This window comes from Diadema antillarum, unplaced genomic scaffold (assembly GCF_040938485.1).
Source record: "Diadema antillarum isolate AM-2024a unplaced genomic scaffold, OU_Dant_1.0 seq00000376_RagTag, whole genome shotgun sequence".
NCBI lineage: Eukaryota > Metazoa > Echinodermata > Echinoidea > Diadematoida > Diadematidae > Diadema > Diadema antillarum.
In genome coordinates, this window is record NW_027271375.1 from 356,123 (window position 1) to 372,077 (window position 15,955).

The following is a 15,955-nucleotide window of genomic DNA, read 5'->3' on the forward strand; positions in this document are numbered from 1 at the left end:
AATAGGGGTATTTTCTAAAGACGAATGATACTTGCGATCATGCGAAGAAATTATTACTAATTTTCAGGCCGTATTGCATGCATGCAAATTTCACAGACTGGAATGCATTCATATCCATTCCATTATAATATTTTGTAGACTGATAATGACTACGAAATACATGTATAACATTTTCATTACTTTAAACTTCATGCACTTTTAATATCTTTACCTTGATATCATTACCACAATACCAGGGAGGCTGGATGATATTACTGCTCTTCTACTTCTTTATATTGTCCATCACAGTAGTTGATGTTCAATTAGTTTAAGTATACAAGACTTTTAACTTTAATTCAAGAAAAATGAAAAATTGATTACTTAGTAGCTGTAAAATTAATGGATGAGTCACCCCGGGGTTGGTACCCCTCCCCCGACTGTTTTCTTTTGTTGATACCCCCCTCTTACCAAAATACAGCGATGATGTCATCACACGCGACTATTGTTATGGTGCGATGTCAACATTCCTTGTTCATCGTCTCTTGCTCCTGCAGCTCCCCCCACGGCCCACCGCCTACCGCGGCGGCACGAGGCTCTACCAGTACCAACACTAGTCATTTGCGGTGTAGAAACGCGTGGGTGACTTTCTGGACTTTGTAGTTAACCAATATCCCTGGTAATTTTTTATCACTTCAGTACGCCCGCAAGCAAACGAAGTAGATTTGTGGTTTGCGTTTGTCTGTGTTGTTACTGTGTAGGAGTTTCTTCGCGGGGATCTATTCACGTGCCCTTTTAGCGCGAAAAATTGGAAGTGGTATCACCATGTGAACTCTGCACTGGAATGCACAGGTGGTGTTAAATTTCAATTTTTGTTTCAGGAGTATTTTTAGCAGCTAGGCTGTGTTTACCAACAATCCGTTGTTGGTTGGGAGATTTTTATCTCAGTTGTGTTATGTAGCTTGTCAATGATTGTTAACCATTAAATATCATGGAAAAAGCGACAGAAAAGCAATCAAAATCGAGATTAAAACATGGCGAGTCTGGCAGCTGTGATGGAAATGTCGATGGATCATCTGCTGGAACCAGCAGCAGTGGGGCTGTTCGAAAACACCACCACCATTCTTCTTCGGGTAGGAAGAGATCGGGCGATCGGTCTCGTTCCCGCACTCGTCGACGCAGTGGAAGTGGTTCCAGAAACGATAAAAGGCCCGATAAAAACATTCCATCAACCGACTCATCTGCACCTCCGAACCTCAAATCCAAGGAGGATTCTTCAGCCCCCATCAATATCAAATCGTCTCCGTCTGCTGCTGATCTTGGGACGTCGTCGGGAGAACCAAGCCCAAGACAAAATGGGTAAGTTTGGTCTCCAGGTACTAACATCAACAGATCCAAATGACAGTAATTCAAAACTGATTCAATTTAAAGGACAAGTTCACCTTCATAGACATGTGGGTTGAGTGAATGCAGCAATATTAGTAGAACACATTAGTGAGAGTTTGAGCAAAATCGAACAATCCGTTAAAAAGTTATGAATTTTTGAAGTTTCTGCTCAGTCACGGCTGGATGACAAGACTACTATAGCTTGTGATGTCACATGAGTACAACGACATAAAGAAAGAATAAAGAAAATTCAACATATTTCCATTTTTCTCGCATAACAAAAGAACACTCGACTTCTCTCTTTCAGAAGGCAGGGGGAATAATATTACCCTTAACATACGTCAGTGACAAGTCGACGAAATGTGCACTTTATTCAAAAAGTAAAGTTTTGTGAAATTCTCTTTTTATTTTCCTTATATAGTTGTACGCATGTGACATCATAAACTGAAGTAGTCTTCTCTTCCAGCAGTGACTGCACAGATACTTAAATTATTCATAACTTTTGAACGGATTGTCCAATTTTTGTCAAACCTTCACTGATGTGTTCTGCTAATATTGCTGCATTCTCTCAATCCTTATGTATATGAAGGTGGACTTGTCCTTTAAAATTGAAGTTTATTCACAGTCAGACCCTCTCTACTCTTAGCTTGCCGATGAGGAATATCAAGTCTCAATGCACACGTAGTCAGACTATGAAGGGGAATGAAACCCATAATGTTACATTTTGATTGATTGAATGCAGCAATATTATATGTAACTGTTGTAAATCGATGATAACGCTACACAGTGCACACACACAGTTTCTTTGATGGATGCATGAATTGCCGTTTAATTGCAGCTAATCAATCAAATGAAATCCAGACAGACAAGTGTCTGAGAGGCCACCTTGTCAATGTCAGTTCTCACTTACCGGTAAATTTACTAACTCTCTTCTCATTCCTTTCAAACTATCAAAAGCTTGTAATATATTATTTTCGATTGTTTTTGTGTCTTGTTAACAACACAACATAACACTTCCCGCAACACAACAAGTCATGGTAACTTCACATAATATACTCCACAAAGCTGAATACGTAACAACACAACAGGTGCATCTACATCACAATCCAAGGATATAAATATATAACATGAGATAACTGTACACAGCCCTGTCACTGTAATACACTATAAGTGTTGCGCTGCGCAAAGCACAACGTCTGGTTGGGCTAGACTCATCAGTAACAGTAGCCTATGTGGTAGACGTCTACTAACTTCTAGTTCTACCAAGTAGGCCTATTGTTATTGTTAAGTAAAGTTTGAGAAAAATCAGCAATCTATTCAAAAGTTCTTGATTTTTTAAAGATGGGGGTCGCAGGATTAATTAGGATTTAGGGTTTGTTTGTTTTTCTTTAGACTGCTTTTGTTGGATTTTCAAGTAATTGACCAGTGTATGAGAAAATCATGCAGTGCATTTAAAGGACAAGTTCACCTTCATAAACATAAGGATTGAGAGAATGTAGCAATATTAGTAGAACACATCATTGAAAGTTTGAGGAAAATCGGACAATCCGTTCAAAAGTTATGAATTTTTGAAGTTTTTGTGCAGTAACCGCTGGATGAGAAGACTACTGCAGTGTATGAATAACTTAGATGTCACATGCGTACAACAATATAATCATATATAAAGAGAATTTCACAAAATTTCATTTTTTGAAAAAAAGTACACATTCCCTTGACTCGTTACCGACATATGTTATGGGTAATATTATTCCCCCTGCCTTTAGAAAGAGGCAAGTCAAGTGGTCTTTTATTATGTGAAAAAAGTGAAAATATGTTGAATTTTCTTTACATTTTCTTTATACTGTTGTACGCATATGACTCACAAGCTTTAGTAGTCTCCTCATCCAGCGGTTCCAACACAAAAATCTTAAAAATTCATAACTTTTGCATCGATTGTCCAATTTTCCTCAAACTTTCACTGATGTGTTCTACTTATATTGCTGCATTTTCTCAATCCTTATGTTTATGAAGGTGAACCTGTCCTTTAACAAACTTCACAACTTTATGAATGACCAACATTTTGACTTACTTTTTTTGTTGAAAATTTTACAAATTTATACAAAGTATTCCACACCATAAGTACATGTATGCACCACAAACTTGTTTGCAACAGGGTGCCTACTAGTATTAGCGGCAGGGGCAGTTTTATTCATTGAAATTTTTTGTTTTGTTTGTTTTGCAGGTTTTTGTGTGTGTGTTTTTTTTTTTTTTTGGGGGGGAGGATTTGAATTGTGATATATATATATATATATATATATATATATATACATGTATATATATGTATTGATTGTAATGTTAAGATATGATGTTGAATTTGATTTTTTTAAATGTACAGTATTTATAGCACAATATGGAACAATTATCCACCTTTTTCTTTTTTCCTTTATGTAGTACAGGTATAGGTTTTGAAGTGAAGAATGGATAATTTAGGGGTACATGTATTTTTTTATTATCTCTTGTATTCTAATGCGATATTTTTATTATTGATCTGTTTTCCTATAAATCATATTTTAATTTTTACAAGTCTGTTGTAGCTTGTATATGTGTATGGGAATGCATTGTACATGAGGGCTCACATGCCTAAGGCTAAGGGCAACATGTTATAAATTTTTGTGAGCCCTAACCCATGTATTGCTTCCCTGTTCATACAGTAGTTTGTGTTTACTGTTTGCGTCAGCTGTGCCATTTCCATGTGAATTGATGTTTAAAATATAAATATGTTAATGTTTTTGTCATTTTTTTCATTTAGCTGAATAGGCTATGATAATACTAATAATAAAAATAATGATGATGATGCCAATACTACTACTACTACTACTACTAGTACTACTAATACATGTAATAATATGAAACAGCTAAAGAGCATCAAGTGGATATAATCCTACTTTAAAACAAAAGCGGGAGCAAGTGTTATGGGAAATGAGGGTTCTATCACACCTGATTGGGCCCTTTGATCATAGAATGAAAAGGCCCCTGCCTCGTGGTTGGCACCCTGTCCCAAGCAGGGATTTCTGCGCTGTATGAAAATAATTTGTTGTTGAAATTATAAATATTAACCATGATCAAATTTGAGGGCTGTTGTGCATATTGTAGGCACTAAAACAAGAAAAAAAAAATGCCAGTTGTTGGAACACTGGGAGAAGTTCAAAGGTCAGTGTCAGTGGGAAGAGTTCAAAATGTACCCCCCCCCCCCCCCTTGACTTTTTCAACCTTAATCCCAAGAACTTCTTAGATTTGGAATTTTTCCAAAGTACCCTACAGTACCTGCAACTCCAACCCTACCACTTGTGATAGAATGTACTGATCCCTTTGTTTTTATTGGTGGCATATGAGGGAGTTACAAATGTAGCACTGAGTCTTGCCAAAAAACAAAGTCATGATTTTATGATACATATGTACATGTAATGCACATTTTGTATCTCATTAATGCATATTGACATCATAAAAAATTGACTTCTAATTGATGACATATTAGAGAACAACAAACATTGTATAGTATGTGGTTTGCTTTCCTTAGATTTGTAAAATGTGTTGCAATAGTGTGCAGTGTTAGCAACCTATCCCCTTTCCTTTGAATCACACAATTTATGTAGTTTTACATACATTCGATAGTACTCAACAGACTAGACATGAACAAAAGAACAGTGTTGGTATACAGTGTTGGTAGCAGCATAGCAGTCCAACACTTTGCGATCCATGATAAACCTCCCTATGACATGGAATAGAGTAACCATAGTTTCTTTGTTATTATGCACCATCAGACAAAAACAACCTTGTGTGTTGCAAAGTTTGTCTGCATGGTCATTTGCGTGTTGACTCAGCCCCTCCATTGGCCAGTTTGACTGTTTGGTTTCCCTGAAGTGGTCAGAAGTTGCCCTGGACCATGGCTTCCTTCTGTGTTTACTTAAATCCAAGATAAAAAGATGTCCGCCACTACTAACGACAAAAAGACAATCACAAACACCAAGGATGTCAAGAATAAGGACAGTGACTAAAAGATGAAAAGGCGGAGTAAAGTAGTTGTAAGCAGCATCTCTTTGAATGGCTTCTTCTCGCCCATTTTAGCTGGTCACATGGTACAAGGTGAACTGGTTGCTGGGATACCTGGGAACTAATAAGGTCTAGAAAATGAGCTGGCTGCTGATAAAGCGCCACTGCCCTGATTTGGTCAGATAATCTTCTTGTGATTTCTTTTCTATAGTAGCCTTGCTCATTAAATTGAAGGGGAAAAAAAAAGCAAGAAAGAATAGTGCAAGAGAGAGAGGAAAGAGGGAAGGGAAAGAACTGCATTCAAATCTATGATGCAAACCTCGCATGGTATTTCAGTCTTGGATAGGCACAGTTCGGACCTGTAGCCGTGTTTGATGGTATTGCTGATCAATAACAACAGCAAAAGATAATGCAAATCAAATGAGAGAGGAAGCAAAAAGAAAGACAAAGAGAACATGGAAAATATAAACCTACCGAAGTCATCATGAAAGGGAGAATGTACTTGTAGTCAATAAATGTTTGGGTTTTTTTTTTCCCCAAAAACAATTGACAAAAATGTACTGTACAAACTCATGAGAAATTATTTTACAGTTGTTGTTTTGTTTTGTTTTGTTTTGTTTTGTTTTGTTTTAATTAAATAGGGGCATGACCTTGAGCAGTAGCAAACAACTATTGTAGATGCAGGAGGCACTCAAGTGGGTGGATTATATTCTTGGGAATCTGTCCATGAAGCATGTACTGTAGATACCTGTAACCATGTACAAGGGTGTATACATGTTGTACAACATGGTACTCATAAACAAGGTCATGATATTGTCATTGAGGTAGTCATGTTTTGGTTTGTTTTGTTTTTCGTGAGGACCAAGGGATAAAGCTTAAATAGCCAAAAACAAAGTATGAAAGGGCATGGTATCGAAATTTATTATTTTCTGACATCAGATAGATATGAATTTACACTGAAATATGCTTTTCTTATGTTTCATTGTTTTAATTCATTTTTTGTTATTGATGCAGGGGTTATAATGCACTTAAATGTCTAAACTTTCTTAAGAGTAGGCCTATACCAAATGACACTACAGTTGTATTATCACTCACACTATTGACAGTATTCCATCAAATTTAGACTAAACTTGTTTTGGCCGTTTATTTTGCTTTGTATGGCCTATCCTCTCTCCTGAAATAGTGTTGTTATCTATTGATTCATATTGAAGCCATTGAAGGAGGTGAATCAGCTGGAATTGTTGATGATTGAAAAGTTTAGAGCTTACTAATGACAGTTGCACAGTTAGAGGTTGAATTGTGTCACGTAAAAGTTCAGGAAAGCGATCCAGTGATACGATCCTATTCTTTTGTAAACAGAGTATCATTCAAAAAGGATTGTAAACAAGCCGCAGCCATGAGTAATCTCTTTCCAGTAACGGTTAGGGGCGAAGTACAATGGCTTGCTGCATGAGTTTACCATCTGTTTCCTGTTAGAGAGAGTTCAATGCATTCGGCAGTAAATGAAAAAACCTGGAACGGCAACGGTCGGACAGTCTTACCCACCCATCATTTGACAGTTTAGTTCTCACACTGTAATAGACTCTGCGCTTACGTGGAACGACTGTGCACTGTCCTTATTCCCATGTACATGTAAGTGTGCATTTAGGCTGGTAGAGTTTTACAAAAGTACAGTGTTCCAGACTTGAATCTAAGCATGGTATTCTTACCAGTGCCATTCTAAGCGGCTGTTTTGGAGTTTAATATATTTTGTGGAGGAGAAGTTTTGCAGACATAAAGTTGGTAAGTTCACATTTATATCTGTTATGTTGTGTCTGAAGTCACTATTTTATGTGAAACTTTTCAAACAAGTACCTGTGCTGAAACATGGTGTGAAAACTTTTTTTCCAACTTACAGAGTCAAGTTTTTTTACTGATTGCATGAGATGTACATAGGCACAATCCAGGTTTATGTGAAGTGGCTGGGGATGAGACATTAGCTTGTCTGCATATCAAGAGTTAGTTTGTGTAGTTTGCATGTGTATATAATGTACATTAAATTGTAGGCACAATTAAGTGCATGGAGGAAGCTACAGTTGTTTGAAACATTAATTCCCTCAATAGGAGTACATGTAGATCCCGCACGAGAGAGTAGCGGTAGTTGGTTACATGTTCATTGCAACATGCAGAGAGTGACGAAGTCTTTACACATTTTGTTAGACCCTCCCTATACATACTGTCTACTTCTAATGACATCACCAAAGTCCCACAAGCAGAGAAATTCATATTTTACTACGCTTTTTTTTTGCTCACTGACCTTACTGGAAAGCTTTGCATTAATTAATGAGTACTTTGATTATACACAAGGAGCTTGAAGTGACAAATGGTTACAGATACAGTGCATGTTTCACCGCCGCAGACTGTAAACATTCAATGCACCCAGTCATGGGTTTGAGTCACGACAGCGTGGGCAGTATCTGATAGACAGCGGTGGTGGTGGCTTTTAGGGAGATCAATAAATGTTATCAAGGAGATCAGTCAAATCAATATAAATCCTGAATTTCGCAGTGACAAATATGGACTGGTGTGCTAAAATAAGTTACTCCCTTTTTTTTGGGGGGGGGGGGGGGGAGGAGGGGTCTTTCCATTATTGATAAGCTCTTGCTGGACTGCACTATTCAATGTTCTTAATACACCTCATGTATTGATTAATTCAGTGGAATTTAGAGCTAGACACAGTCTTTTTTTTTTCATATATGAAGTAAAAAATGTGTTAGCGCAGGAAACTACATGTACATTTTGTAATACTTATCGCCATAGGAGCTCTTGTCTTGAATCCACAAAACTCAGGAAAGTTCTCCCTCAGGTTTTCGTGTTGTTGTTTTCGGGTTAAGGTGCATGTAATTGTAGATGTAACGAAAATTGCCTTTAGATGATTAAGAACACCAAAGAAAAAAAAGGAGAGAAGATAATAAAGTGTACAAAGGACATGTACTGTAATTGAATTGACTGATATACAATTTGCACCTTTTTTGTAGAAACTTATCTTACTAGGCAATACAACATACTCCTGCTACAATAGTTATACAGTGTAGGGCCTACTGGAGTGTTTTCTGTCTTGAACAAGATTTTGTAATGGAAGTATACACAGGTCTACTGTAAAAGTAGAATTCTTGCTTTGTTGAAATTTTTGTGCATTTTGCGCAACCAAAAACCAGAAAATAAAAGCATGCGAATATTTTTGCTTGCTATTATGTTTCAGTAGTTAATGTCTTGATTCCGCAGAATCAAAAACACATGAAACTTATCTTACCCGATCAAGCACAAAAAATAACTCACACGAAAATATCCACTTTTACAGTATTACAGGAAATAACCAGTATCTAATGAACAAGGGGTTGGGGGTTCTTTGCCAATATCTTTGTGTACGTTATGAACATGATTATACTGTATATTTTGTTGCTTTATATAAATAACTTAAAGGAAATAATGCAACATACACTTGTACAGTACTTTGACCCTTATTTCATAGTTCTGTACAATGTATGTCCCTGAAAACAGGGTCTGTGGAAAACTGCGGGTGAAAATATACACGCAGTATAGTAATTCTAGGCTTGTTATCTGACACCAGACCTTGCGTGAGAAGGTCTCTACATGTACTGTACATGCACATTTAGGAAATTTATCAACTCACTACTCTTCAGTCATGTTAGTATAGAACAGCAGCAAAATCAAACATGTTTCAAACAGTGGGGCGTAGATACATGTACATGTATGCACCAGAGTACATGGCTTGATGACTGTATGCATTAATCATGCATTCGGGGGGGGGGGGGGGGGGGGGGGGGGTCAGATTACACTTCATGAAAAGAAATATATGATATTGGTACTTCTCAGCGAGTGCATACTCATTCCAATTTTTTTGACAAGTCCATGGGCGAAATTATGGATGGTCAAAGTCCAAGGGAGTGGGCTCTTCATAAAATTAATGTTCAGTATTGTAGATGCTTATCCTCAAATCTGGAGCTGAAGAGCATGTATAGTCTTAAGTTTCTAGACAGTCTACAATGTGCACTAAATTGTTTCAGTAAAAAGTCGTCACAGAATAGATTGGCAGAATATAATGGCTGTCTGATTATTATTACCCAGTGCATCTATGAGGCATACAGTTTAGAAGGGCTTTCAGGCATACTCATTTATGTGTCAGAATCTTGTAATTATTCACCATTTACATTATCATTTTTTTAGTAAAATGTAGAGCAAGTTTAAGCTGTTCTTGGTTTTAGTAACATCTCAGCTAAGTTTTGAAAACAAACATTCTGCATTGCAGCTGACATGGTAGACCCCATGTTTTTATCTTTATGTTGTAAAGGGGGAGGGGAAGATCTGAATCTGATATGAACTGGATTGCTGTGCAGCTCAATTTTTTTTTTTTTAAAGTACATGTAACATTGGAAGATGACAAGCTTTAATGAAACTGCAGTTCTGAATCTTGTCAATGACAATTTACAAAGAAAACTTTGGTCTGGTATATAGAAGACTATCTTTATACCTGCTGTACGTTGTATCAGGGAGGTGCCCACCTCCCTGGTTGTATCAACCTCAGTGAATGAGTTACCAGTGCTCATCCTCCCAGCTTTGAAGAGGCTTTGAGTCTGGGATAATGATCGTGCCTCCTGGCTTGACGGGTGAATACAACCCCAGGAATCTCCTACATTGAAGCTGTGACTCATACCAACTGGGCCCCTCCACCTTCTCATCATCTCATCTCCCTCCCTGCCGCCCCCCCCCCCCCCCCATCCCCCCTGAAGAAACTAAATGGGGTTTGAAAGAGTCATCAAGGATTTAATGCCAATTAGCTGGAAGTTAGACACCTCAGCAGGGGGTGTTTGTGCTCATTGAGTGGAAATCATAGTCATCAATAAACATTTATTTCAGTGGTATGTAATCATGTACGCTTCTACCAGCTAGGATATGATGCATTCAAGCTATCGCACAAACACATCCCTGTGTGGTTGAGTATACATGGTAATTCAAGGGCAAATTGCATTCATGCTATATTAAGGGTGCTGATGACTACATGTATACTGCTCATTTTGTGGAAATCAAATCATGAAATTGCCTCAACTGTAGTGCACGCTTTGGTGGATACAAGCAGACTCTTAAAGAGCATTGCAGGTCTTTGGTGGATATATTAATCGAAGAAGCAGAATCATTTCATTTTGTATCTCTTCAAGTGTATTCACTTTTTTTTATTCCTTCACATTTGGAGAAAGAGAAATTTTATTTTGGCATTGTCTGAGTGCATTGTTGAGGGTTGATACCACAACAATTTGACCAGCTTAAAATCTTTGGAAGTATCCCAAGTAGCTTTTGATACCATCTCATATTGTATCAAAGCAATTATTTCTCAGTGTAATACAACGTTCTATTGTAGCAATATAGTTATATTGTGATGGTATGTGATTTTTTTTTTCTACAGTCCACTCTAGCCTTTACAATTACTACTCTCAATTTGAGGTTCGCTCTGAAGGGAACGGTCAACATTGTACATTTTGTATTTGGAAAAAAAAAAAGCTGGAAGGGATGGTATCACATTGGTTGAGGTGAGGATTCAGCTTTTAAAGGGGATGGCTAGTAACTGATCAGTGGGAATCAGTGGGAATGCTGAGGGATGATTGTTCCAATCCTTGTGGGATTCATTTAAGAGTACATTATATATCTATTCTTGTGTGAAAATTATTTGCTTCAGAATGGTCTCATATTCAAGTAATGTGCAGTTTAATGTTTCCAGGTAAGCGTCCCTGGTCAGTGACGGGGCATTAATCTGTGCATTACTTGAATATGAGACCGTTCTGAAGCAAATAATTTTCACACAACAGTAGATATATAGTGTACTCTTAAATGAATCCCACAAGGATTGGAACAATCATCCCTCAGCGTTCCCACTGATTCCCACTGATCGGTTACTAGCCATCCCCTTTAACGTTATGCGGGATATTTAGAAACCACTCTATGAAATGTTAAAGAGCATACATTTCTAAGGGGAATTGAAAGTTTTTATTGATGAAAATTGGATTTGAAATGACTGAAATATCCAAAAACTAATTAAAGCAAAGAGAGTCTATAAAAGTTGTGGCCTGTCTCATTTTTAATATTACTACAATTTGTATCTCTTTTTCGGATATCTCAGCCATTTCAAGACCAATTTTCATCAAATTCAAATAAACTGTGATTCCTGTAAGAATTACATGTTCTTTCATATTTCATAAGAGATTTCTCATTATTTCACAAACACATCCTACACAAAAAAGTTGAAAACCTGCAGCCCCATCTAAACCAAAACTTTACCATCCCTTTAACATGCTTAGTTTTCAGGAAGCTACAGTAAATCAGATAACGACAATTTCGGTTTCAACTGTGGAATAATAGATAAGGAGTTCCTCACACGGTTGACAAAAAAATATGTATTGTTACTTTGTAACTGCATGTAGCAAAGAGTAGAAGTATGAGAGAAAATAGGATCCAAGTTCGATATGCATCAATTTCTACTAACAACGAACCCTGTACAACAAAAGCCCTAGGAATGAAGCAAATGGAGTGCAGCTTATGTACATAAAGGTTTATGTGCACGTAGCCTGTACATTTATTAAAAATCTTCCTAGATGATTTTTCACACGCAATCTACGTCATGCGTGGTCTATTGTCGCATAAAGGCCGATGTAGTGTGTGGTGCAGCTGCCAGTGTTTTGTTCAGTCAACAATACTCAGTGGCTAGCCTCATTGAAACAGACCACTATTTATATTCCAGAGGAGCTGAGATTTACTGCTTTCCTGTATGTTGGTCTACATACAAATGTATTTTGTGAATGATTCTTTTGGTTTTGGTGCATTTTGCAGGTTGACTGATATTCGCACAACCCACAACTCGCTAAGATATTGCGTCCTTTGACACAAATGTGCTGTCATCGCCACAAACTGTGAAATTACCAACTCTTTTTCCCCGAGAATAGTAACTCTCTATATGTGTGATTTACAGTATTCCTCATTCTATCATTGGTTCTTGTTACAAATTTCACCACACATAATTATGATTATCTTCCTAGTACCAGTTCATGAAATGATATATTCACAAACCATGTGGTGTATACAGCGTTGTCTACCATAAAAGATCTCAACAAAAGGACAAAGAGTGACTTTTCTGCATGCTACATGTAGGTCAGTGGTTAAATGTAAATGCATTTGCAGACATTCACTTTAAATCTTTATTTTCAGCAGCTTGGAAGAAAAACATGTAAACCCCTCCCATGCAACTGCCCCATCCCCCCCCCCCCCCCAAAAAAAAAAAAAAGAAGCACAAACAAACTTGGCTTCATCTGCAAAATGTATGGAACAATCTATCAGTGTTTCAGTAATATAATTATTTTCTTTTAAATATTTTGGGTACAAAAAGTAATTGGAAAGTTACTCCTTTGTCAAGATGATCTACACGTTGTATAGGCAAAAAATAATATTCTTCAGTGACATTGTTACTCAACTTTTGCGGAAACCAACTCATTGAAGAACATTTAGATTATAGAAAATAGAATGAAAGAAAGAATAAATCATCTAAAGAATTGAAATGTCACTTGATATTTTTTGATCCACAAATCACAAATGAAGTATTCTTCCACTTAAAAACATGTGCACACAAACTGCATACATTTTACATACAAGGTCACAATGTAATCAAATGATGTATGTAGGTCTACCTTTGGCTGGTACATGTATGTTCACGCAATGCAGATACATTGTGTATCTAATGTATGAATTGAAATATACAACATACCTGCGTATGGAAGTTCACTCACCTCTTACGATAACTATGAAACTGATTTGTTTAAATCAGTGCAAACAAACAAACCAACAAAATGTGTATTAGATATGCCTGAATTCCAGTGACTCTGAAAGAGTAAAACTAAAAGTGGGAGAGCTAGGGAAATAAAGGAAGAGAAGGGGGAAAATTGAGGAAAGTGTTGAAGTAAAGAGGAATTTCCTTGAATATGAGTATTCCCTAAACATGCATTGTGTCTTTGTATCGAGTCTACAGTTGTATGTGCACGCCTCCGATCTTTTGACATGTGGTTTTGTGTGTACATGTAGCATGACGCTACATACAGTGTACCATAAAGATGCTCATGTGGGTCTTTGCCACAGACTACCATCATAGCTTCTGTTGATTCACTCTGAGTTTATCGGTAGCCAAGGCAACACGCGCAGCTATATTTAGACCTTGGCCTGGACTGTAGAATCCACCTTTTATAATATTGCATCTGCCACTTTTGATCTAGTATTAATTGGAGAAGCTGCTGTTAATGCCTGTGGTTGCTATAATATTTCATGGTGCTTGTGTAACTGTACATTTGGATGTGAGTTGGGATTTTGGTTTTCAATGTTCATTAAAGCTGTGGTAATTTCTCTTATGGGGCTGTAAGGGGCCTTTTTATCTTTTGTCCAAGGGTCTTGCTGGAATGTTACTGTATCAAGCTTTTGAGTGAGGAAAAAAAGCAAAAACCTGACATCATTTTGTAGTGAGGCCTCCTGACTTACTGTTTACCATATGACTGTTGTGTACGTAATCATGACTAACAATGTTACGCAGGAGACACATTCAAACATTCAGTGAGATAGATGGATATATTTTTTGGGTGGTGGTTGTACTTGCACATTTTGATGGGCCAGTAATTGGGGGAGGTGAAAAAGAGGGGTTTGTTTTCCTATCTTTTGATAGGAAGTATGATATTAGTGATATTTTAGCGAATTTAGTACGAGTTCTAGTAGTGAATGCATGTTATGATGCGAGAGCCAAATGGAAAGAATACAAACAGTGTATTGCACAGTGTGTTTCAGTGTAGGGCAGTTTAACTGTGCTGTGTAAACAGTGAACAGAAATCAGTACATGTCTGGATTGATTTATTGGCATGTTGTAATAATGTTCAGTCTAGTCTTTAAGACATTCATTTTTCTTTGCTCCATTCCAACACCAGATTCCGAACAATGAAATGTTACCAGTTTCCAATATATTCACTTTTTCTTTTCACATTTGGTTTGTTATCTGTGCAGGTCAACCGACCGCGAGATGCGGCGCATGTCCAAACTAGATGATCCGCTCGAGAAGCAGGCGATCAGGGAAAAACTCCGAGCAAAGCCGGGCATCAGAAAAGAAGGCGGTGATGCAGCCAGGACAAAGGGGCCAATGGTAAATGAAGAAAAGAATTTGAAAATCCAAAACAAGCACTTGGAGCTGCTGATATGATAGCTATCATTTACTGTGAAAGTGGAAAAGTTTGGGAGATTCACTTTTTGCTGTGGGCCAAATAATGAGAATTGTACTTGCTTCAAACTTGTAGGCACAGTGTAAGAAAATTAGTACGAATATTTGAATAATGGCCAAAAATGATCACGAGTTTTTTTAAGTGCCGGTTCGTTTTAGCATGAAATTCTTGACAAATTCTCATGGGTGAAATATTACATATTTACACTTATCCTTTATAGCACTTGTCAAAACATTTTCACTGTAGTATTCATAGTCATATGAATAAACTTACTAATTGTCATATGATTACTCAAAATATATATTTTTTTGACTTGTGACCATTGCATAGGAATATACTGATTTTGTCATCCATTGTATCTGATTATACTTTCATTTTGTTCTGAACGAGAAATATGGAAAAATACATTCTCATATAAGTCAAATTTTCACCATAGATGCCAGGTACGATACTCCAATCTATTCCAAAGATGATCTTAATTTATATTGCATAAAAAAACAGACAAACGGAAAGTGTGATAAAAAAAACAAAACGTTATGCAAGTGTTTCATGTGAATCATATATTCTGACTATGTGTGATTATATACCATAGGTGAGACCAGGGAGGTGGAACTTCATAGTCTATTTAGACTCCCCTACAAAGAAACTAATGCATAATTTATCAAAGCTGTGGATTACGTGATATTCCCATTGCCCAATGAATCACCTTATTCATATTTTTCAATGTATGAGGCCAGCTGCAGTAACACCCAATTCCTGTTTTCTTCCTTTCTATTCTTCTACTCTCCCTCTCTCTTTCTTTCTTTCTCTCTCTCCCTCTACCTCTTTCACTTTTTCTCTCTCCAAATGTATATCCCACTATCTCACTCTCTCTATCTCTCTCTCTCTCTATCTCTTTTATCTCTTTGCATGTCGAGTCATGATGTCGCCGAAGGAAGTGATTTATTTCCTTCCCTTTGAAAATGTAACTGAACCCAGTATCGACAGTTTTGTGAGACTTGTGGATAATTTGAACAGTAGTTTTGATATTACAAGGTATTGACATTGCAAATGATTAATGGATAATCAGAAGCAGCCTGCAGTCGAGTGAGATAATCATCCTTTGGCTCTGATGATAATACCATCCATTCTGTGAGGTATTAAAAAACTAAGGTACACAGATGAAGGAGAAACAAATATGTAATGTACATTGTACTTCTTTGATATTGATATGATTTCATCCAACTTATTACCAGGAGAAAGCTATGACAGGGTAATTCATTGACTATATT

The 15,955-nt window shown here is 37.0% G+C and overlaps 1 protein-coding gene across 1 annotated transcript in view; it reads left to right on the plus strand.

The window, feature by feature from the left end:
• The first annotated feature begins 967 nt into the window (after positions 1-967).
• LOC139731501 (mitogen-activated protein kinase kinase kinase 1-like) overlaps positions 968-15,955 on the plus strand; it is a 28,193-nt gene continuing 13,205 nt past the window's right edge. Inside the window, exons 1-2 of the mRNA XM_071642385.1 lie at positions 968-1,335; positions 14,473-14,608. Coding sequence (XP_071498486.1) covers positions 968-1,335; positions 14,473-14,608 — 504 coding nt within the window. The remainder of the gene's footprint in view (positions 1,336-14,472; positions 14,609-15,955) is intronic.